Genomic DNA, 26,105 nt, shown 5'->3' on the forward strand with positions numbered 1-26,105 from the left:
CTGACATTCAATGCCAATCAAGCAAGCTTCATGAGCTGATTATTATGAGTGATACAACCTTCAATGATCTACTTGTTCACTTTAAATACATTATGCAGACCATTCTTAGGAACACAACCAACTCCATTTTTAATGCACGTAGTAAAAATTATTGCCTATGCTAGCAATGATTCATGAGATCAATGAGCCTCAGAAAAGTAATTCCCAGCAAGTAACTTAGTTCAAAGTTTACCTAACTCAAATCCCTGCCCCTCCCTAATCTATCAAGTTTGAATCCATATAGATTGAGTCTAATCATGTTCTTAAATCTGCGAGCTGCTAACCTATGTGATCACCCTGCCTGAAATGTTTTCCAAAGCTTCTAAATCCTTTATGATTTGAGACAATTAAACAGGATGTGACCTGACATAGATTAAGAATTTTATTGCTTTATTAATATTTAATTATGCTGATGTTTTACCTTATCAGTTTTTTCAGTAATGTCACAGTGCTGGTCAGGGACCTTCAATGACTCATACAACAAAAAATTCACTCAGTGTCGGAATTCAAGCCATAATTGCAACCTTTGCCCTTTTCCTCCCAGCTATATGCTTTTGGGCCCGAGACAATATGTTTTTCCAAATAATATAAGTAACTCAAAAAATTTAAAAGTACGTGACACAACAACTTAAATTTGCCATAACATGAAATGCAATATAGTTCAATTTCTAGCATTATGATATGTGACCCTCTGAGGTAACTCACCACACTTACAGTTAATACAGGTTGTACTTACGACATATATTTCATATACTTGGCAGAAGGTCTGTAGACAATGGCTATCTCCATTGAACCTTTGCTGTAACTGGCCCAAGCTTTAGGCCCTTGGCACATGGTCCTGGATCTTGGAATATGCTAGTCTGCACCATTCAGTCTTAGGCAGCTCTTTACACTAGAATACCAATAGGGTTCAGGAAGACCAAAGGCAGTCTTTCACTGAATCCAGTGGCAGTTGATAATTGGGGAAAAAAATGTAAGCTCACAATGTAGTTTTTGATGGCAAGACAGATTTCCATTTGTGCAGATTCACACTTAAAGCTGAAAACACTACCCATTAATTATACTCTGAAGTTTGTGAAAGAATAAAAAAAATACAGTTGACAGCAGTCACTTTGTGAAATTGTGTTAGACTGCTTTGTGCTAGTTTGAGTGGGAGAGAATTAATGTAGTGTTTGGAATGTATGACACACCACATTGTACAGACCAATTCAGTGCATTACTTTTTACATCTTAAATTTACATTAGTGAGACAATCTGAAAAAAATAATGTAACAATGGTCTCGTTGGTCTGCGTTTTATTCATCAATACAACGAATGAAAGAAGGCATAGAAGGAGATTCTTTGCTAATGCTAGCTGCCTCTACCATTGGTGTTTGTTTAATCCTGTTGTTTCAGTTGGATGATTTAGTGCTGATAAGGTTTTACGTTTTGCTCCTCCCTCCCACTCAAGTTGCAACAGGTTAGTGATTTTCAGGAGTGTACACACTGGAGACAGTGCATTTGAACAACTCAGCTGTTTGTTTGCTGTAGATTACTGTAGAACGGCTCTTCAAAAAAAGTTTTTGTTACATCTTCTAAATTTCTCCTGAAGGAAAGTTTAATTATGACAATTTAGACGTGCGTTAAAGACACATCTGACTTAATCAGGTAAGCATATTTGGATTCCAAGCATATATTCACTTCAGCTTCTTAGGGATTGTTTGCTTTCCTAGAGCGGGCACACCTTTGGGTGTAGTTTTACTGTGTCTCTGCTAGTTCACATAACTGCTTCAAAGTGAAGCTGATAAAATAACTTTAGACATTTTAATGCACAGGCAGTTCATAAGGTCGACAGTTGTTGGTGGTCCTGGCATATACCAAGCTGTGTTAAAACAATAGCAGAACAGTTCTGAAGTTATCATAAATCTGATTTATGACAGACAATTGATTGCAGTGACAACATTTAAAGGTAGATGTGTTTTTTTCTGTCTGTGAAATGAACGTTAGAATGTTTGAATTACCTATTTTATCCTGGAAAGTGGTAAAAATTGAAAGAGAAACAAAAAATTCAAGAAAGCCTGTTTAAGAAAATGATATGCAGTATCAAAACAACAAATGAACTTTAGGTAGGTCTGTCTTCATGATTACAATTTACGTTATCTGAAAAGAAGGGAATGAATCTGGGATTCCTTTGGAAATTTATATAGTTATGAGTGTTAACTTTACTTCTGTACTTTAAATTATTTGTTATGCATATTTGACTAAGTACTGTTTTAACTAGTAACACACTTGAATGATAAAGCTCCAAGACTAATTAACCTGACAGGACGTAATGTCCAGGCATACTCAAGGTAGTGCATTCTTTGTTGAGGTGTTGCCCTATTTCTTATTGAACTGCAGCCTGAAATGAGTCATTGCTTTCAGGAAAGGAGAGGATAAAAATTGGATGATAAAATTTGGTAGATTATACCAAATTTCTGTAAAATGGTGATTGCAATATACTTCTACTTTAAAACAAATGCTTTTTCCAGAATACTTATTATTTTAAGTTGCTTTAAGTGCTTTTTTTGTGACATTGGAAAGTTTTAGACTGTTATAATATTGATTTGATTTCGGGAGGACCATCTTAAAAATCTGTTTTTTCAATTACATACTCAAACCTAGACATCTGTGTGATGATTCTTTGAGTAATAGTTGGCTACTGACGAAGCAGTGATTCAAGTGAATGAGTAAATATACTGTTACAATCACATTTACCGAATACTTTGGAATGACCATGTTGTAATCTCTGACAAACACACAGCTAAGAAACAGCTAAGAACTGGGCTATTTAAAAGGTAATGGCATTATATTTTGCTACTAACACTAATTGATTTGTTTAAGTAAAGCCAGAGACATATTATCAGTATAAATTAGAAGCCACAATGACAGGAGTCACAGCCATCTAAATTACAGAATTAATTAATGTGGCTAATGTATGGTAATTACTATTTTTAGCAATCGCTTAACAAAATAAACAGCAGGGATCAATAGGTGATGCTTACCTTTTTAATGGCTAGTTATTTGTAAGCATTTAGCAGGCGTAATAGCTTGGATATGTATGTATCAAATAATGTATGTTGTTTTATAAAAGTCCAAGTGTAGTCAGGAATTTGTTACAACCACAGCAAGGGTCAGTCTCTCAAATTCACAAGATTGCAGGGAACAAGCTTTTTTTGTATGGGCAAGGGCTGTCTCGCTGTAGAGATTGCCTGCTTCCTACGCCACCACAGCAAAACCGTGAAATGATTATTTCCTCCCATCTCTACTGTCACTGTAATGACTTATTTCTTGCTGTTCCTGCAACAGTATTTGAAAGCAGAAAATTTGCAAGGATCAGTTCTGTGTTAGGCGTATGTCAAACAGAGGCCAGAATGTGAATTAGAAGTGCTAAGTCATCACGTCTATTTGCTCTTTTTGGTGGCCACTGGTGGGGGAGGGGGAATTCCATGGCAGCACTTTGCTATATGATACCTTAGGAAGCCTTGTGAATGAATACGAGGGTTATAAAGGTATGAGTCTCACACATGATATTTGAGTGCTGATAGAGCATCCATAGATCACTATTCTTTATGCATTAACACTGTGACATGTTTGGAATGGTATCTGTTGTATAATTTATGTTAAAACTTTAGAACAACAACTTTATTTTCTTATAAATGTCCAGAGCTTTCCAAATAGTCAAAGAATCATAGAATCACAAAAGTCTTGTGGCACAGAGTGAGGCCAATATGCCCAGCATGCCCGCAACAGCTCTTCAAATGAGCATTGTTTCTCATTATCAATCTCCTGCTTTATCCCCACATCTTTGCATTTTTTTAAATAACTGTCAAATTATGCCTCAGTTGAGCAGACTTCCACCACACTTACTTGCAATGCATTCCAAACCCTAACTACTCTCTTTTACAAATCTTTTTAAATCCATGCCCTCTGATCCTTGTTTCTTTTTATAATCAGAGACAATTTCTCCTGGTTTACATGGAGCATTGAACTATTAGATCAGCCACTGAAATCTTGATTAAAGACATAGGTTTCGGGCAATCTCTTTAAGGGAGGTAGAGTGATTTAATACAAAGCATACTCGTGTATGCGGCTCAGGTAGCTGAATTGGCAAAGCTCCCAGTGATAAGACAAAGGGAACAGGTAAGTTCAAGAGTTCAGAGTTATAGAAACATAAGGCTTGGGGTGGGAATCGTAAGGCTGGATTATGGTACAATGGTAGAGATGGGCAAGTTTTTATATTTAAGGTGGTAAAGCACCAATGTAAGTCAGTGAGGGCAGAAGTGAGGGGTAAGTGGGACTTATAGGTAAGAAAGAGGGTGCCAGAAGTTTGGATGAATTCTGAAGAAGTTTGTTTTCAGCAAAGTACAGGAAGAAAGGTTAGACAGGAAAATAGTGTCTGGAGCTGGTAATGACAAGGATGGGAATTACTATTTTGGGTGAACTCTGGGCTGTTTTAATATGCTAATTATGTTTACGGACCAAAATTGTTGACTTTGTAGTAGAGGAGGTGGCAGTCAGTCTTTGTGATGAATACAGTATAGGATTAGAAGCACTTGAGACACTGAGTTAGCAAACATTCTGTTTCAGTTTGAGATAGAGACCAGGATAGAACATGAAATTGGGGGTACATGAAACGAAACTGTAATAGGGGCCTAAAATAATGACTTTGCTTTTCCCAACATTTAACTGGAACAAATTGAAACTCATTTGAGAATGGATGCCAAACAAAACCTCTTGACAGCACGGAAACAGTGGAAGGTCAAGAGGCATACAGAGAGGTGGAAGTGGGTGCCATTAACATAAAAAGAAGTTGACCGTAAATCTGTGAATAACATTGCCAATGGATGGCATTAAAATAACTAAGAGAAAGGGACTGACAATAAGTCCTTGAAGGAAACTTTTGGTGTACAGTGAGGAAGATAAGTTTTTGCTAGAAGTGGTGTGACTATAAGACCATAAGACATAGCAGCAGAAGTAGGTTTTTTGACCCATCAAGACTGTTCTGCCATGCAATGAGATCATCAATCGCAAAACGCTAGCATCCAAGTTCAGCAGTTCATAGGGAAGGAGAATAGCCTTTATTTCAAAGGAATTATAATGTAGAAATAAACTGTACAAGGCATTTATTAGACTACTCTCAGAATGTTGTGACCAGCATTGATCCCCTTAGCTAAAGAATGATATACCGATAGAGGAGGCAGTCCAGGGAATGTTCATTTGCTTAATGCTAGTATGGAGGGATTTTCTTATGAGGAAAAATTGAGTAGGTTAGGTTTTACCCATTGGACTTTAGAAGAATAAGAGATGATCTTTTTGAAACTTAGAAGATTCTTGGAAGGGCGCAGGGGATATGGTGTGTGCTTAACAGGATAGATGTTGAGGTGCACATTTAAAACAGAAATGAAGAGGTAATCCTACATTCTAGTTTCCTGCCTTATTCCCATAACCCTTCATTCTTTACTGATTAGAAATTTCAGTCATCAATATACTTAACAGCCCAGCTTCCATAGCTCCTGCAGTAAAGAATTCCAATGATTGACTACCTTTCAAGAGAAAGAAATCCTCTACATTTCTATCTTAATAGGGTGCGTTGTTCCTGCCATATTATGCTGTATGGTCTGAGACACTCCTGTACAGAGAAACAATCTTGAAGCATCTACTGTGTTAAGCATTCCCCCTGCCCAGCTAAGAATCACATAAGTTTTGAAAAGATTGCCTCTCATTCTTCTGAACTTCAATTCAATCTCTCCTCATAAGAAAATCCCTCCATACCAGCATGAACCTAGTGAACCTTCTCTGGACTGTCTCCATGCCAGTGTATCTTTCTTTAGATATGGAAACCAAAACTACCTACAGCATTCAAGGAGTGGTCTGATCAGTGCTTTGTACAGTTTATTTTTACATTCCAATTTCTCTGAAATATAGACCATTTGCCATTCCTATTAACAACTGAACTAGGATTCAAGTTTTTTGTGATTTATGCAAAAGGACTCCCATATCCCTCTGTTACTGCAGCTTCCTGCAGTTGTTCTCCATTTGAATAATAGTCAGCTCTTCTATTCTTTCTGCCAAAGTGCATAACCTCATATTTTCCCACATAAATTCCATCTGAAAAGTTTTTGCCCCTCACTTAAGCTATATATGTCTGTCTGTAGATGTGTGTGAGATCCTCACCACCCACTTTCCACACTTTTTTTGTGCCATCCACAAATTTGGTAAGAATACATTCACTTCTATAATCCACATCAGAGAGTTTGAAAAGGGCAAAGATGAAGAATGCATTGCAGTCAGAGTCAAAAAAATAATATGTTAAGAATGTATGCAGCTTGTGTGGATAAAAGAGTTGATTTATTGGGGTGATTATGGTAATAATTTTTGAAGGGACCGAACAACATATAAGGAGAAGAAACTGTTCATTCGCCTTGGGGTCCGGAAACAAACTTAGGTTGTTAACAGTTGAATAGGAGTGGAGTCAAGGTGATTAAATTGGAAATCAGGAGAGTGTATGTGTGGAGATGGAAGAAAAGTTGCAGAAAGATAAGGGTCCAAAATGAAGGAAGATGTGGGCAGAAGAATGGCAAAGAAGTTCATGAATTACCAGCACTTTAGCTGGAGTTGAGAATAGAAGAAAAGAGGAGAGGGATTTTCGAAAATGCTGTTAGTTGTTGAAAGAATGTCAAGCATTATATTTGCCCTCCAGGTTGATACTCTATTAGTGAATGATTTTGACAGAGAAGAATGAATTCAAATAATGTTTGATATGCCCCAGGAAGATCTTGTGGTGGATGCCAAGTTTGTACCTGTTGAATTTGAAGGATTGAAAGCTGAAACAACATCAAATGGAATTACCAGTATTGGAGAGAATGATGATTTTGTTGAGGCACAGTGGGCATAGCTTGCAAAAGGGAATAATTGCCACCTTGATGCCTCCAGATTTATTACGATGAATGGAGGGTCAAAGATCAAGGATATAATTTGAAATTATTGTTGTAATTAAATTAGGAGAGTTTTATTTTCTGAACACAAATACAGAATGAGTGGGAATTTTAAGGAGTGAAAAATATGTGATAATGAGTTAAATAGGAATATAATTACAAATGGCCTTTGTGAGTGATCATGTCCATGAGAGCAATTGAATCATAGCAAATGGCAACTTTTGAGATGGTGGCATGAGAGGCATCAAAGAGCTTATATGGAGGAAGAGTTTTAGTGAGTTCAGAAAAGCAGTGAATTCAACATCAGAAGACAAGGGAGATTATCAGAGAGCTTGAGATGATTGAGGATAAGAATTTGGCCAGTACAGAGGCCAAGGAAAGCAAGAAAGGAAAATGGACAGATACCTGAGACATGCTGGCTGGGGAGCCAGTGTTAGATCCATATTGCACCCTTCTCAGGAAGGCACAAGCCAGTCAGGCAGAGGCAAGACCAGGACTGCATTTTTCCCTGGAATCAAGATCATGGGGTTCACTCATTGGCCAGCAGCTCTTGTTTTCAGCGCACCACTGGGAAGGTGAGGGTGCTGCTGGATGGGCAGGCACTGAGGTCTCAGGACCTTGGAATCAGAGAAAACAAGTAAGTAACCCAGAAGTCTGTGAATCGGTGGAATTTCCTGTCCAGTAAAGCAATTGAAGCGACCTCATTGAATGATTTTAACGTAAAGATAGTAACAGTAGAGGCATTAAGGGTTAGGGTGAGTGTGCGGATAAGTAGAGCTGAGTCCATGAAAAGATCATCCATGATCTTACTGAATAGTGGAGCAGGCTTGATGGGCCAGATGACCTACCCCTGCTCCTGTTTCTTACATTCTTATGTTAATGTGATGGGGAAGAGGATGGGAGATGTAGGGGGTTTGGTTGTGGGAGCAGTGTGGTATATTTCAGCATGCCCCCTCTCCCAAAGTTAAGTTCCTCAATCAAATATTCAGCATCTTTGATCAATGATCCAACAGCTCCCTGCCCCATGTACCCATGGGTGTTAACAAGGTGGGCATATAGCTTTGGCTGCCATGCACTTTGCATGGTGACAAGTCTGCGAGCTAATAGATTACTATCAATTACAGTGGCATCCAACAATTAATTGGTTATTACTTTGCTACTTAAGGATCTTGGTGAACGGTGTGGTTAGGGTTAGAAGGGTGGGAAGGTTGCTTGTGGAACCTTCCTGTATGTTATATAATTCTGATGGAAGCAGGAAGGCAAAAGGGTTCAAAAATGGCACCATCTCACCTCATTAAATGCCCTCCCATGCCAATCATGCCACTGTTGAGAACAATTAGATTCCACCCAATGTCTCGGGTAGGAATTTGAATTTGTGTTGTGGTCAGTCAGAATAAAGGCCTTTAAATGAGAATTTAGAAATTAGAATGTGGAAAAAAGATAAATTCTCAAAAGTAGGAAATGATGCCAAAGGGAAAGAGGAGAGACCAAGGTTGGACTTAGTGTTAAAGGCCTCCACTGTTTGAAACTTTATTATAATATTTTCTGAGATTCTTTAGTCTGATGTGACAAGTTCTTCCAGGGTTTTCTTTGCGTTCGTGTTTCTAAATTGGAGGGTTGAGTGACTCAACTTAGCTTTACAGTTGTTGTAAGGGCCACTCCTTGATGGTAATAGCAGGAAAATGCTCAACTAAAGCACTCCAGACATTTCTTTACATTGAATATCACAGAAATTCAAACTTGGATATCCTGACTGGAAATCCAACGTTCTTAAAATCTACAGAGTTGCCTCATTTTCAGGAAGTTTTATACATATAAGCAAGTAAGTCCCCTTGGAAGTTCATTTAGAAAAAAATACAAGTCATTTAGGGGTGGCATGGTGGCTCAGTGGTTAGCAATGGTGCCTCACAGTATGAGGGACCTGGATTTGATTCCAGCCTCAGGCGACTGTCTGTGTGGAGTTTGCACATTCTCTCTGTATCTGCATCGGTTTCCTCCCACAATCCAAAGATGTGCACGTCAGGTGAATTGGTCATGCTAAATTGTTAGGTGCATTCGTCAGGGGTAAAGATAGGGTAGGGAATGGGTCTGGGTGGGCTACTCTTCAGAAGGTCGGTGCGGACTTGTTGAGCGATGGGCCTGTATCCATATTATAGATGCTTTTGAAATTCTTGGATTTTAGTTAATTACTATAAAAGTCCAAAAACGTCTATTTTCAATGTCTTATTTATTTTGTGTTTGTGCTTCTATGGTTATCTGTGGTCTATTTTAACTCTTCTTTTGTGTGTGTGTTGCTCATTTGTATTTTAAAATAGTCTATCTGACTCTCAAGCTGCTATTAGCCTTGTCACTTGTGTTATGAAATTTATCAGAGCAGTTGATAAATTTCTTTCTCTTATATCTGAGATTGGTTCTGACTGTTAATTTTTCTTTAAAAAAGTACACATTACAAGGTAGATTGAGGTGAAAATGTCAAGAAGTTAGAGTCCATGAGTAAAAAGAATTACACGTTCCAAGATTTCTTTTGGTGGTCTTGAAATTCCAACTGAATTTGGGCCCAAGTACGCTGGTAGTTCTTCTGGAGACCACAATTGCTATCCTGTATTTCCATATTGGGCAGTATGACACTTGAAATTCTTTACACTATAAAGTTCTCTGTCTCTGCCATGTATTCCAAATAGACTAAAATCGGATATGAGCTTCAAAAACATTTTGAAAGAGAGACTTTGTTATTCCATCCTTTAGGGCATGATCCATGTTAGTGAAGGAGTTTCGATCTCCCATTGTCAAAGCTATTAAAGTATCATTGAAACATTGCAAACAGAATGTTCATCCCCATTATTTGCACAATAAGTTTCAGTAAACTTCCTTTTGGCTCAGATCATTCCTGTAAAAGAGATATCAACTGCTTATTGCCTGTTTCAACTAACTCAGTGCAAACTAATTCCATAACTATGTTGTTTCCATGTCCACTTTGAAATGCCTTTTGAGGTGGAGCTCTCAGGTCAAGTGATCTCTGCAGCCATTGTAAACATAGTGTCTGTCTGATTTAAAGTTGTTTTGGTTGAAGCAAACGTTCCAGACATTTAATCAGTCAATGGAATTAAATATTAATAGTCAACGTATCACAACTTAGTGACACTTGGGTTTAAACTGAATATTGCTTTGAGAGTGTGCAGCGTTAAGCTGTAATTTTAATGGGGAGTGCTGATTCCTTTGGGATCAATATTCTAGAAATATTGCAACCTTAATGTAATCTGATCAAACTTATTATGGATGAGAATCTCCTCTTCCCTAGACCAACAGTATGACATCTATTGTGACATCCAATAGATAGAGTTGACAGCATGCCATAAAAACATATTTTAAGATTTTTATTCTTAGGCCAGTCATAGTATGAGATGATATCCAAGATATCCCAAATATAACAAAGTGAGTGGGATGTTCCTTATTCAACTGTACTAACACAAACTGGTTCTCTCACTTTAAAAGAGAGAGATGCCAATAGTCCTTTATGAACAGCATCCAATTATTTACTTAAACACCTTTTTAACAATATAACGACATTAACATCTAAACTTATTTTTAGTGGATTGCTAGCTAACTGGATAATAAAGGCTGGATATTACTTGCAGCCATTTGGCATGGTTTTCGTGGGGTGGTATGTAAAATGCAGCAGATGCCTAACTTGCCATCTTTGCATTCACTTCAAACAGGGAGGGTGAATGGACATTGGAATCAATTGCTCACCCCACCACATGTGAATAAATATTTAAGAGTCACTTGGATTTGTTATAAGCTCAAATGATCTTTATCACATGCTGTTCATGCAGAAAGTTGACTGGCATGGGTACTCAATAGAAATCAGCTCATCTTTAAATGCCAACATGAACAAACGCAGGAAGGATAGGGTTAATCTCCTTCAAAAGATGCCTTGCAAGCAGCAGGATGCTCTATCTAGGAGATTAATCCACCTTTAATTAGATTAGATTCCCTACAGTGTGGAAAAAGGCCATTTGGCCCAACAAGTCCATACCAAACCCTCCAAAGAGTAACCCACCAGATCCACTTCCCTCTGACTAATGCGCCTAACACTATGGGCAATTTAGTGTGGCCAATTCACTTGACCTGCACATCTTTGGACTGTGGGAGGAAACCCACGCTGACATGGGAAGAACGTGCAAACTCTACATAGACAGTCGCCTGAGGCTGGAATTGAACCTGGCTAACCACTGAGCCACCATGCCGCCCGAATTCCACACTTCTTTTCCAAAAGAACCGGGCCCCAAAACCACCTCTATGGTCCCTAGAGTCCCTCCCCACCATAAAATCCCTGATAATAACCTTTGTGTGGGAGCTATGTTCCTCCTCAGGCCTTTTTGTACAGTCCCTACAATATAATACTGAGCTGTGGTGCATCCAGGAGTGATGGAGTTGTCAATTAATCTGATTGACTGGCAGCTCCTGAGAACAGGACTTCACCCTGAGTGAGGGGCAGAAACAGAGCAACTAGCCAATTTAAACAATCCGCAGTGCTTTGGAGTAGACTTCCAATAGATGTGAAACCAATCTTTCTTCCACAATGGCGTGTTTGGGGGACAGTGATCTGCCTGCCTTACCTGTATATTCCTGCTCAATATGTTGTTCATTTGTAATTGAATACCTGAATGTGATTTCGTGCAAACTTTCTGGAAGTCTGATTGCTTGAAATTTCAAATGTTGTTAAGTGTTATGTGATCTGGGTTGTTTTGAATTGCCTGAAAGCAACAGAATAATCTAAACTCTGGAATATCTTTGTTGCGGTGAACTTTCATCACTCCAACTGCCCTTCTCTTTTTGAAGCTGGGTTTAGGTCATCAAATGCAAGAATCACAATGTTATTAATTCTCAGCACTAAACACATGACATAATTTCAAACCCAAATAAGATGAAAAGATCAGTCAGCAGCTGATTGGCCTGCTGATATTTTCAATATTTTCTGCTTTTGTTTCACAGCTTGAACACCTGTAGGGTATTTTCTTTTACTTTTCTTTAAACATGAGAAATGCTGATGGTTTGAACAACAAACATGTATAGTCCAAATTATGTGGAATACTGCATGAATCTGAATTCCAAATTTGATCAGTCATATGAGTCAATCTAGAAAGGTCTGTACTTCAGAAGAGTCGGTTGTTTTGCCTTTGGTGCACCAGCAATTTATATGGCTCAGTATTGTGCAATTTATGAGTGGCTTGAGGAGCAAGTGGTAAGTTGGTTTAATAACCGTCAAACAAAAGTATTTACCTTATGTTTGGATTGGAACCATAATGCTGAAAATGTGTTGCTGGAAAAGCTCAGCAGGTCAGGCAGCATCCAAGGAGCAGGAGAATCAACGTTTTGGGTATGAGCCCTTCTTCAGGAATTCCTGAAGAAGGGCTCATGCCTGAAATGTCAATTCTTTCTCCTCGAAGATTAGAACCATAATGGTCATGCTGAGTAAGGACGTTGAGCTGAATTAGTGAATAAATCACTTAGAAAAGCTACTTTATATTTTAAAAATTGTGAATGAGGTTAAAGACACCATTTCAATCACTGGGCTCTCACAAGCTCCTCTCAGTTATAACTTTGGGTTTAAACATTACTTGAAGCCTCAAGTGAATTGCAATTGTTATGATTCATTCCAAGTGGTTTTTCTTTTGTGTGTAATGTGAAGAATTGCTTTGGCTTCTATGAATAACTGTCTGATACCTCATTTGTCTGCTGGCCTTCAGTGATAAGGAAGTGATACAGAGTTGGATTGTCATTGAGTGAGGCATCAGTATTTCTGTTGACGTCCTGAATTCTGTATGTCCCTGCCTGTCTTTTCTCAAGCTGTTTAACCATTGTCTTTTTAAGAATTTCGTTTTAAATTCATATTTATATAACTTGAAAAAGAAAGGGACTTGACTTAGTGGTGGCTCGCTTGCATTAAATCAGAAGGTTGTTCTATTGCATGTATTGGAATGTGCAACACGCTATAGGATAATTTTCTACAGTAACAATATCAGTTGCCTAGATTCACTCATTGTTGTACAATGATTATTTCCAAAAATAAAAATAGCTGTTACCTTAGGCATTTCAGTCAAACTGGTTTAAATGTGATGGAACGTGTCTATTGACAACACTATACCATTCATTTGAACATTTTTTAACTTAAGATTTGCATCTAACTTTGCTCTCGTACCCATCAGTAAATTTGTTGTGAGGATGTAATTGAAATAGTTTCTGGGGCACATGCCCCACACTCCTTCTAGTTCACACAGACTAGGAAGATTAAAATTGTGGTCTTATTTCTAAGTAAGTAAATTCAATAAATGAGCATATAATGAATGGCTTATATGTCTTCTAATATTTAACCTGTGTGTTGCAATGTTCATCTCCCTATCCCCATCATAGATGCAGGCTTATGTAAGAATTTGGCCTGAATTAATTGAGAAAATGGTCACGTTATAGTTTTAGTATTATGGATGTAAGTTTGCTAAGAAGAATTATAAAATGACTCAGATGATTGTTGGGGCAATAGTGTTGTAATCAGTTATGTTTTTACATTTTCATTTCTTTTAATATGAGCCGTATCTGCTTGTGATACATCAAGCCCAGTATGGAAAATCCTTGCTGGTCATAATTTTCAATTTGCACCTTCTATAATTATTGATTTTAGAGTATTCCTTACTTAGCTCCCCCAGAAGTTCTAGAACCTATTTAAATAATTGTTTTGCCTTGCCTTCACAAACTTTCAAAGGCTGAAATTTTCCCAGGCCTTGACTGCTGTGACCTCTGACTAGAAATTGGGGAGAACCATGTGCGGTATTGAACAAGGCCTTTCTTGATGTCAAGAGGAACAAGTCACATTTTATAGAGTTATAGAGTCATAATATCATACAACACGGAATCAGACCCTTCAGTCCAACTGGTCCATGCTGACCATAATTCCAAACTAAACTACTCCCACTTGCCTTCACTTGGCCCATTTCTTGTTCATGATTTGGAGGTACCTGTGTTGGACTGGGGTGTACAAAGTTAAAAATCACACAACACCAGGTCATAGTCCAACAGTTTTATTTGGAAGCTCAAGCTTTCAGAGCTATGATCTTATATTCCATAACCACCTGATGAAGGAGCAGAAGTCCGAAAGCGAGTGCTTCCAAATAAACCTGGGCAGCACGGTGGCACAGTGGTTAGCACTGCTGCCTCACAGCGCCAGAGACCTGGGTTCAATTCCCGCCTCAGGCAACTGACTGTGTGGAGTTTGCACGTTCTCCCCGTGTCTGCGTGGGTTTCCTCCGGGTGCTCCGGTTTCCTCCCACAGTCCAAAGATGTGCGGGTCAGGTGAATTGGCCATGCTAAATTGCCCGTAGTGTTAGGTAAGGGGTAAATGTAGGGGTATGGGTGGGTTGCGCTTCGGCGGGTCGGTGTAGACTTGTTGGGTCGAAGGGCCTGTTTCCACACTGTAAGTAATCTAATCTAAACCTGTTGGACTATAGCCTGGTGTTGTGTGATTTTAAACTTTCTTATTCATGTACTTCTCCAAATGTCTTTTAAACAACTAAAGTCTGGATGTGGAAATAACATTCTCACTCGTGAACAGTGAGAGGTCTGTTAACAGGGATTATCACTCATTATCACCTTATTGTTATTTAATCTCGGCTCATTAATGTAAACCTTCCCACTCTGTCACCTGACAGGTCGATGCTGAGAATTACCAATGAAAGTTGAAATGCGTACACTGTAATTGGCAACTCCAGCTCACTGTGTGTTCTATCAGACCTCCACCTTTGATGCCCAACTCCAACATACCAGGGTATGCTCCATGGACCGTGACTCCCATGTTCATGTGCACTCTTACCAAAGATGTAACAGCCTCTTCACCTCACCATGGCGCACTCACTGTATGCCTCTGCACTGTAAGGTTGATTGAAAGGCTCTTGCAGAGACACTTTGCACATATACTCAGGCAACTAACTCATGGATTGGACCAAGCAGCATGTCAGGGCTGCTCAATTGCTCTCTTAGTCTTCACTTCCTACCCGGATGCCCATAGCATCCATGCCTTGCCTTGTATTTTAGTCCTTCATCCCCTCAACTGCATTTTAAAGGCTGACACAACTGTTTTGCCTTGTTGTTTAGTGCAGCACAAAGCCAGGCAGCTTATAATGCTCATCAGCATTCATCAGTTAGAGGAGTGAACATGCTGTTGAACTGCAGAGCACTGTATCACATTAATCTCACATTCGCACCATATGCCAGCTGTATACGCAGCAACCACACTGCATGTGCAGCAAGCAAATGGCCATGTCTCAAAGTCAAAAGGGAGTGAGTAGTCCTCTGTCAATTCCAGGGAGACACCGCTTAGTCAGCACTAAGTCAAGGGCAGCATCATGAATTAGATTTGAGCACCGTAAGGCAGATGGTTGGGTAGTTCAATTGGGGAATGCATACCTCACCAGTCCAGGGTGTAGGCCATGGTCACCCCTTTGAATCCAGTCAATCAGTCTGGGTAGTCACGGGAAGACAGGATCAGGGAGCTGAACAGATTTCAGACAGGGGATTGGTCACCGAGCATTTGGGGCTGTGCAGCTAAGCCACTCAAGATGATTCGGCCATGGTTAGTCCTGGGGATCTGACCCCTGACAGTCAGCAGGGATAGATCAGCGGCTACCTCCATGGGAGGGAGGCTGGAGAACTTAATCATGAAAATTGGAGTCAGAATGCTGGGTGCAGGGGTGATTAAAATAGTAAAGGCAGGGTAACACTACATCTAAGTGGCGGGGAGGTGATAAGAGTTTGGGAGATGGATCATGGGGGGGATGGATCATCAACAGTAAGCAACCAACCTGGCTTCCACAGGGTTACAGTGCACTAACAGACCTGTACGTTGAGTAGATGGAGACTCAAAGGCTGGGTGGGGTGTAGGGAAAGTACAAAAACTATGGGGTTGGCAAGGAAGGCTTTCAGGAAGGAGAGGAGTATGTCAGCAGGGGTAGGATTCACCGAGACTGACATACAGATTCTGGGATTCACTGTTATCTTTTGTCATGCTGTAAATCACATGTGCTCAATGAAGATGAAAATGGCTGCAATAACACCAAGGGTGGATGGAGTAAATGATGGGGTTGGTAATTTGAACGATGTGACGTCATTCGAAGGGGAACGGCATTACATAGACACAAGCTGAAACACATCTGCCAGGATTACACGCTTTGTGAACCTCAGGTAGTAGCTTACTGTACATAGGCCAAATCCTTGCCCCCAAGCTCTCCTGACCATATCAGATGAGATAACAGCTCAATCCCACTAAAGCCTGTTTTGCAATAGTAATGTCTACCTACTTTGAAAGAAGAAGCATAGTTGCGAAAGAAGCAGTGACCTGCAATTTACCCATTTAAGTTACAAAGGAATTACTTCTCCCAGAAAGTGGTTAATGTCTGGAAATCTCTACCTGAGAGTATTGTGGAGCCTAGATGACTAAAAGTGTTTAAACAAGAGAAAGGTCAATTTTTGTAACATCAAGGAGGTGATCGTTATGAGGACTTGGTGAGAGAGAGAAACTGAGGCCCACAACAGATAAGCCGTGATGTTATCAAATGATAAAATGAGACTTAATACTGAAAAGCAAATGAAAACCAATGTGATAATGTATTCTCAGCAACGTATCACCCATGCTGCCTATACACCCTCTTAAGCCACCTTCTTGCTTTCCCTCCATTTGGTGCAGTTCTGAGTTCTACAGCTAGGTGAAAGGAACCTGCCTTACAGTCTAGCAGGTATATCTGTCATTTCTCCTCTAGCCTGGAGGGGGGGGGGAGGGCCTTCTCCTTCTCTGTGTGAGGAAGGGACACCTGAAGGGAGCTCAGGGTTCCTTGCGTCATTGTTGCCTTGCTACTGGGGCTGAGTAGAATGTCATAATGGGTAGGAGTATTAGCATGTTAATTTTAAGCATATTAACAGCAACGAACAATGCTTCTCACTGCAGCATTCTCAGTCCTGGTCTGGTGTTTACTGGCCAGGACGTCAGAAATTGAAGAAGTATATTAATAGTGTTGGAGGCTCAAGATGGTAAAAGGCATGAGTGAAGATATTTCATATTTTTGTAAGAGTGATAGAGCATGAGCTTTGGTAAGAGGTAGCAGAGATTGAGTGAGTGTCAGCTATCTGACAGCAGATGATGGCATTTATCCTGGAGAGCAGATGAGGTAATTCACCTTCTTCCTCCTGTGCTGGGTGTTTCTTCAGGTGATGCAGAATGCACAGACCTGGGAGGTGAAGTTGAACTAAGCTGGCAGAGTCTGGTGTTAGTCCTCCTTTGGTAGTCCTCTGTGAAGATGATATCTCTTCTCTGTATAACCAGTAGAGCTTCAGGTCCCTGTACACAAAGTGGGGTGCCAATTTCCTCTTCCCTACTGTGCCCAGGTGAATGACAGGCCTGTACTGGACTGCCAGCCCTGGACTGGCACAAAACTGAATTTTAAATCTGGTACCTTCATATGCCAGTACATCCGGGTTATCCAAGTGATAGTAAATACATCCACCTATGGCGAGTAGGAGAATTGGGCTGGCATCAGATGAGAGGGGCACCATAAGGGTTTAGTTGATAGTTAATGAGACAAATTTGAAAACTTGCTAAATCTAAAGGAGAGAAACCTTCCATATACTCAATGAAAATTACACCTTGCTGAAATATAGTAACATTCAGTTCTATGGAACTTATCTCTTACTTTGCTTCCTTCCCACTGTCCTTTGCAATTCACTTCCTTAATTTCATACTTGGCTCATTCCACTGTTCTTTGAACATTAGTATCAAGAGTGCTATTTAAATGGACGTCCATTTGCTCAGTTGGCTAGTGAGTGATGCCAACAGTGTGGGTTCAGTATTCACACCAGCCAAGACTACCATGAAGTTTCCACCATCAGAACACCACTCATTGAAGGCATGGTGACCCTCATGTTAAATCACCACCAGTCAACTCTGTCTAATGAGAGGACAGTCCTATGTTGATTTTCCCTTTTACCTTGCTATTTAAATACAGGATTTCAGGAATAAAGAAGGCATTCAATCAAAGCCATTTCCAACTAATATCAAATCTTAGCAGCCAGATTCTGGTTATTATTTAAATATACAAGATGTCTCAAAAGATTTTCATATAGCTGACTTTAATGTGAACAGAAATGAGTAAAAATATATATTAGGAGAACAGTAAGGGTGAGAAATATAATTTAGTACAGAACATTGTAGAAACATGACTGCAAATTACCTCTAATTACAATTCGATATCAACAGGATGCTCAGTTATTTAAAAACTGGCCTGCATTAAGTAAAATCAAGAGGAATTGTTTTACAGTTTGTTCATTTGGTAAATATGACCCAAAGCACATCCCATATACATGTTAGTTGCTTTATTATAAACAGGCATTAGGCACCTGCTTGAGCACATGCTGCTTGGCTTATTGTTTTATTTTCTACCAAGCACTGCCAGACACAGTAAAAGATAGCAACAGTAAACATACCTGGTGTGATTACAGTGCTTTTTAGAGAGCATTCCTATATTTCTGATCTGCACCAAGGTAGACATTTGCGTGCTTAGTTTCACTGCCGCTTCTGGAGACTTATATAATCCCTCATATAGGAACAAGATAAAACACATCCAGGACAAATTACTGACCTCTGATTTTATTTTTGAACAATTGCTAACATTATTCGTTGAGTCAACAGGGTCAAAATCTATAGCTTAGAAACAGGAAAAGTAATCTCTGGAATTTTTCAAAACTCTCTGATCTTTGTATACTTTGTTAAACAATTTAAACATATCAATGTGCCTTCAATCTGTTTCATTATGTAATTATCAGGTGAATACTTACAGCCTTCTTGGGAGTTAATTATTTCTGGACCAAAGGAAGACTAGAAAATATAATCTTTCACCGACGATGGAAAACAAAGATGAAGCCAGTGATTCTGATAGTGGAGTAATTCTGCAGTCAGGTAATGTATTTTGTAAAATAATATTATTTATTCTTGATTGGATCAACCCATTTCCTTATTATTGCTATTGCCTACTTGAACTCATTGGGTTGTTTAGCAACTTAATTTTCCTTACATTTATGCATCATTTCAGTTTTTAAAACTTCTGTATTCAATATTGAACATTGTCCTAAAATAATATTCTTATTAAACCTAAGACTTCAGGAGTTTTTTGTCTACCTTAGTAATTTCTTCATACAACTACCAAGTTGAATTAATTCTCTTCCTTGGATTCAGTTTTAAATATTTTAAAATCAATTTTAATGATTTTGACAGCAGCATCATAATGCGATTGGCTCCCTACAAATAGCCTCCTTGACTTTGCATATGAGATGCCATCTAACCCGGATGGCAAAGTACCAATGATGAAAGACTGAGTTTTGGGAAGGCTGTAACAGTCGCCATAAAAATTTGGTTTTAAACATTGCAAGGTGCCCAAAGTTCACTTCCTGGATATTGACAAATGTTGCCATTGATGTTGTAGCTTGGAGGTACTAGCAAAAGCAAGGTGAAGTAACATGTTTTAAAGTTGTTTGAGATCAGGCCAGCTTTGATTATCGAGTAAAAAGTGAGGTCTGCAGATGCTGGAGATCAGAGCTGAAAATGTGTTGCTGGTTAAAGCACAGCAGGTCAGGCAGCATCCAAGGAACAGGAAATTCGACGTTTCGGGCCAGAGCCCTTCCTGATGAAGGGCTCTGGCCCGAAACGTCGAATTTCCTGTTCCTTGGATGCTGCCTGACCTGCTGTGCTTTAACCAGCAACACATTTTCAGCTTTGATTATCTTCCGTTTCAGATAGAGAGGGGAAGGCAATTTCACTCTTGAGGTTGATTTAGCATAGATAATGTCCCAAACCATTTGTGAAGTAGGAACAATTTGTGCAGATACATTAGGTAACAGGATTATATTGAAAGCTGCAGTTTCTAAATTTATGATTGCTTCAGATCTGAAATGATATATTTTACACTTATACATACTTTAGGGTTAGATTGATTGAGATTATGTAAATTATAATTTGCTAACAACAGCATTTACTGTGCTAACCACATACATAACGATTCACATTGCATTGCAATACTTCTATTACACAACTTGCACTTTACCATGGGAGCTGCTGAAAAATCCTCTTATATCTCTCCTTGATAGAGATTTGGTTGCATTTTTTGACCTTTATCACACAAATATCAAATGAGAATTGTGAACCTGGTCATTGGATTTTAAAATAATTTGAAAATGGCAATTAAAGATACATCACACAGAGAAAATTATAGAAGAGTCAGAACCAAGACACTTTGACCTCTGGTTCTTTGAAGCTAAAATGTTGAGTAATGTTTTTAATCCTTTGAGCAGTGTAATTGTGGATACTTTTGAAAAGATTCTCTTGTTATCTGAGTGCCATAAAAGGGGCTTAGTTGTGTTAAGATCACAGAAGAAGGCAAGCTTTCTCTTTAAACAATCATTCTTTTCAAGCAAGCATTCAAGAATGTAATATGAAAAGCAACGTCAGTGTAAAGAGGCTCATTAAGCAACTGTTCTTCATTAATAAAATGTTAATTAACAGCTTTGCCATTGCATGTATGGACATGCTCCACATCCAATTTAACATCAACTGTGATACAAATGTTTGACATGATCAGATGAATTTCCACTCTTCATGATTTTCGTGCAGATCTAAACTGCTTCAGATGAGACTACTCTGCCAAAGTGGTAGAGGAACGAATTTCAAAGGCTTCATTCCATCGTATCCCACAGCATAATTTCAATACCCTTATAACTGATCCTTTTCAGCAAAGCATGTCATTCTAGAATAACAATGTATCTATATTGAAAGCATTTACGTTGAAGAAAGATTTCATGACTAAATCAAATTCTTCAAAGGGTTTGTTTTGTTCAAAAAAAAGCATATTTTAAAATTTATCAGAATGAGTGTAACCCTAATTCATTTCAATCAAGGACATTAGCAACAGTGATTATATTGTGTCTGTACCACATTTGTCATGATAATAGGGCAAGTTGGAGGGCACTATGAATGTGTAGCTGCAACCTTTCAGATTAGTGTGGATTGAAGATGACATATTTGGCAATAGTGAGAATCACTCCTCCAGCTTTAGCTTAAAAATAGACATTTTGTTTTACAGCTTTGAGCAGAACATTGTTGAATTAATAACTTTCTCCAACATCAATTAGATTATGGCAAGTCTTATTTTTTAATACACAAAACCAAGCGTTAATTATTGGGATTGGAGAATTTAGAAATCACGTTGAAACCATTAACAGAAGATAAATAGCCCTCAATGGTGAGTGGGCCATTTTTACATCTCAATCACGGTTTTTGTTTGTTAGACAATGAATATATAAAGTATCAAACTGATTTCTTCATCAACAAAGTGCAAAGAAGGTAAAGATTTCTTAACATTTGTGTAGGTGTATTTTCCTAATCCGTAGATTCAAGTTCAACAAGGGACAAAGTAATGCTGGATCTAGTTCAAGGGAACAAGGTATAGGTGTGCTTCAATGGGTGAACGACTGGGTAGTAGTCATCATAAAGTAAGTAGGTTTAAGGTAGTTAAGGGAAATGATTTTCAAAAAATCTGAAGTGTCAATAAAATCTGAAAGAAAACAAATTTCAGTGATTTGAGATAGAATCTCACACAGGCCAGACTAGAAACAAGGATTGTGTCGCAGTCTTGTGCAGTGGTAATCTTGCAATGCTAACTCATACACATAGGAGCATAAAGCATTGGTAGACACCCTGGCACAGTACAACAGGTCATTCATCATCTTATGAAACTGGACTCACATTCTTTTGGTCACCCAGGTGTTGATCCCCCTCCTCCCCTGAGCCATCTCCATCCAGACTGCCCTTGTTAGTTGGGGGGATTGGTCTTTTGTTAACATCCATAAGGAAAATGACTTTTCTTCACTCCTAGACAGCTGTCAGGAGAACTTTTTAAGAGGTGTCACATTTTTTCTGGTCACTGACATCTCCAGGATTAGGTGAGGATTTTGAATAGAGTTTGAGTGATATTCCTGGATTGCAGAGAATGAAATGCTGTCCAGGTCCTTTAAATATGAAACTCAGAAGGATTTAGAACTTCTAGCCTACAAAAGTATCATGTTCATGTATGGTAATGGCTGAGAAGAACTAAACTGTGCGAGAAAACCCCATATACTCCTGAGCAAATGCCCCTCCCACTTTTCAGGCTTGCCATGATACTTAGTCTCAAAAGAAAAATGAAGCCATTTGGATCAGATGAAAGTAGAAAGGAAGTGACAAATAGGTTGGCATCACTCAAAATTAACAAATGACCCAGAGCAAAAGGGGTGTATTCTTGGTTCGCCAACAAAGTAATGATGGGGACAGCAGAAGGCCTGAACTTTCAATCCTTCTTGGATATAGGAGTTGTGATTGAGGACTGGAGGATTGCAAATATAAAAACACAGTTATTGGAAATAAAGGGCAGAGGGATATACCTGAATTCTATAGAATAAACGATCAAATATTAATGGCATGAAAGCTACTAGAGACAGAATACAACTACAAAGCCAAAATTAATTCTCACTTGGCAAGGCATTGGTTAATGGGACAATTGGCATGGATTTGTTAATGGTAACTAGTTCCTAAGTAACCTGACTGCATTCATTGTGAGAAGAGAAGGTTTTTCACACACACGGTTGCTAAGCTCTGGAATGTATTAGCTGAACGTGTGGTGGAGGCAAATGAGAAAAATGTTTAACAAAGGGAATTAAATTGAACAGCTCTTTCAAAGAGCTAGCATAGGCAAAACAGGCTGAATGGATGGTTCCTGTGCTATAAGCTTATAGGAACAAGGAAATGGCTGAGTCTAACGAATATAAGCAAGTAGTACCTCATATGAATTATAAAAAATACAAATTATTATTAAAATTCAGTTATCATGAAAGATACTGCAAAACTATATTATTTCACCAAGAGACATTTAAAGAATATTAATAGACAGCTTGATGAAGGTTTTAAAAAATTTTGCATTTCGCTAATTTGCTTGGTGGCATAGTGGTTCAGAGGTTAGCACTGCTGCCTCACAGAGAGAGGAATCTGGGTTCAATTCCACCCTCGGGTGACTGTGTGGAATTTACACATTCTCCCCATGCCTGTGTTGGTATCCTCCAGGTAGTCCAGTTTAATCCCACAGTACAAAGATATGTCCATAGTCTCCCGGGATGTGCAGGTTAGGTGGGCTAGCCATGGGAATGTGAGATTACAGGGATAGGGTAAGAGTAGGTCCGGCCTGTGTGCGATGCTCTTCAGAGGGTTGGTGTGGACTTGATGGGCCAAATAGCCTGCTTCCACACTAGAGGAATTCTATGATTTGAAAAACTGAAGTTGTAGAACGTCATTGGAAAAACCATCAGAGAAAATATTTTGAGCCTTACCCTATTATGGACCCAAGCAAATCAAAAAACTTTAAACTATAGAAATATACATGAGTAAGTACAAGTTTTTTAATGTAGCAATATGATTACCAATCCATTTGGTCTTTTTCTAACATTATCCATAGTAAAGCCATTATGGCTGCTCATTTTCACTTCCTCCTTACAAAGTCCTCCTCATAACGCTCTTTAATTTTACCCTTTCCTATCCAATCATAGTTTATTTTCTTTTTTTTTCTGACACCCACACTATCTGCAGTGTTTTAGCGTTTCTGGCATGGTTTAGAGAATATAGGGTGGTAATTTCTGCCCTGAAATATTCTTTCGTATTACACCCAGGAGTGCCTATCCTGTCTGTGCTCAGTTGTATTGAAAAGAACAGGATAATTTGTGGCATTGTGCAGTGCACAGCTAAACCATTAAAAAAAAACACCTCCCGTGTGACTTCTGGCCTGTCCTTGGCTAAAGGGAGGAGGGAAGTTTCAATATCAAAGAGTATCCAATTTAAACTTTAGCTTCAATTATACATAATTTGTGTAAATCCTGCTCTTTGGCAGAATGCATTAAAATACAAGTTTTATATTCTTATGTTGTTATAAAATTACTAAAAAAGTGAATTTATACAAGGTGACACTTTTAGACAGGTATCTATTAACATTTCCATTATTAAAGTGTAAAAAAAATCTATTATGGAAGTCATGTGATGCAACGGATCGTATCCCTCTCTAAGCCAGACGCTCTAAGCTCAGATCCCACTACAGGGCTTGATATACGTGGACATTTTGTTCATAACATGGCCAAACAAATCCTTCCAACGTGTGCTTGTTACAGGTGCTAAAAGCAGGAGAGATACCTGGTTCATCGTGTGATGGAAAGAAGTTTGAATACTCTGCTGTCATTATTCTTAGACCTGGACTACAAATGCATTTATAAGCACCTGTAGCCAGAGCAACTTGGATTCCTTCAGGGATCAGTCAACTGATGTGGATCAAATTGTTGCTAACACACATGGTTCAGTTCCCATTTTGGCTGGGTCTTGTCTGACTTGTCATGGTTCTGTGAGTTAGACTGCTTTCAGGCAAAGTTCTAAGGAAGAATGAAGGAAAATATAATGAGCAAAGTTAACACAAAGTAAAGTTAGCTTTCAGATTAGTATTTTTAATGTATGTTGAGTCACATTTCTGCAGCATTTTGTTGCAGTAACACAACCTGAGGTGGATAGAATAATAATAGGAACAAACACTTCATTAAAAAATTATGTAATTTATTTTTAAATTTAAGCCTCTTCATTTCTTGTGTGTTTCTGTAGTATAGTCAGTATATTCCAGTGCATCTGAGTCACATATTAATTTTCACACGTTAAGTGCCACACTATCTTTCATTAAACAATCTATTTGTCATTTAGCAAATTTCCAGTCATTTTAACATTTTTGACAAAACAAGTCACAACCTGTCTTTGCTGTTACAATCATACATAATTTGAAAACCAGCATGAACTCTCACTTCCTCAACCGACAGAGATTTGATTACTTCAGTACTCTGCTGTGACTTGTAGATGATTTGAAAAGTCAGGGAAATATGTGAAGATTTACACTAACTGGAATTCAGACTGCATAATAATTGCTTTCACATTGTAAGCCACAAGCCTTCATTCAGGTCTTGAAATTACACTTTGTCTCTTATTTAGCAGCAGTGTATCGATGTAAGAATGATTAAATATCTACTATCTTAACCTCGGTGTTAACCCAGTTCAAATAGTAATGTCAAATAATAAAATGGAGACAAAAAAAATTCATATGAAAATATTAATCACTTGTGAACAAATATTTGTGCAGCATAATTTAATGGTCTTGGATTTGAAGAGCTTTTAACTTGTAAATATGAAGGAATCAGTGGGATTGTGCCAACTTCCTGGCGTGCTTGGCATGAACCCTTATCTCTTTAGAAGCCTGGCCTTTATTAGCATTTTATCTGCCAAGTCTGAACTAATTTGAATGGTGGGAAGTTCATCATTTTCTCTTCAGAAGTGGAACAGAATTATTTTGTAAGTATCTTAAGAAATGGGAACATGAGTACAGCTCCCGGTCTGCTCCACCATTAGTACAATCAGGTCTGATCTTCCGTCTCAACTCCACTTTCATGCCGACTCTATATATGCTTTGATCCTCTGAGAACTATAATTGAATATATTTAAAGCTGAGATGGAAAATTCACAACCCTCTGGGTTAGAGAACTCTAAAGATTCAGTCAAAATTCCGTCTGGTGAAGAAATTTCTCCTTATTTCAGTCTGAACTGATAAGCCTCTCGTTTCGAGACTGTGATCCTGTGTTCTAGATTGCTGAGTTGGAGGAAATTATTCCGCGCAATTTTAGAAACTTGTAGATTTCAATGAAAGATCACCTCTCATTCTTCTAAACTGTAGAGGGATAGAAGCAGTAAAATTAACAAAGCTTTAGGAGGTAATGGGAAATATAAGTAAAGGTAGACTCACAATGTTCCTACTGAACTAGAGGATGGCCCTGTCATTAAAGAGCGATAACTGGTGCTGGTTTAACCTGAGGTCACCACACCTCAAAGCAAGGGGAGAGGTTAAGAAGGAGAGTCCTACATAATAACTTCAGCTGGCACAGGAATTGAACCTACACTCTAGGCAGCACTCTGCATTG

The 26,105-nt window shown here is 38.7% G+C and overlaps 1 protein-coding gene across 2 annotated transcripts in view; it reads left to right on the plus strand.

The window, feature by feature from the left end:
* Positions 1-1,581: 1,581 nt before the first annotated feature.
* Positions 1,582-26,105, plus strand: part of LOC132828392 (innate immunity activator protein-like) — a 61,282-nt gene continuing 36,758 nt past the window's right edge. Inside the window, exons 1-2 of one of the 2 annotated variants that reach the window (XM_060845458.1) lie at positions 1,582-1,686; positions 18,858-18,990. In XM_060845458.1, coding sequence (XP_060701441.1) covers positions 18,936-18,990 — 55 coding nt within the window. In that variant the 5' untranslated portion in view covers positions 1,582-1,686; positions 18,858-18,935. Of the gene's footprint in view, positions 1,687-12,213; positions 12,241-18,857; positions 18,991-26,105 lie in introns of those variants that run through there. The other variant, XM_060845459.1, reaches the window with a different exon arrangement.

Source organism: Hemiscyllium ocellatum, chromosome 26, assembly GCF_020745735.1.
Source record: "Hemiscyllium ocellatum isolate sHemOce1 chromosome 26, sHemOce1.pat.X.cur, whole genome shotgun sequence".
NCBI lineage: Eukaryota > Metazoa > Chordata > Chondrichthyes > Orectolobiformes > Hemiscylliidae > Hemiscyllium > Hemiscyllium ocellatum.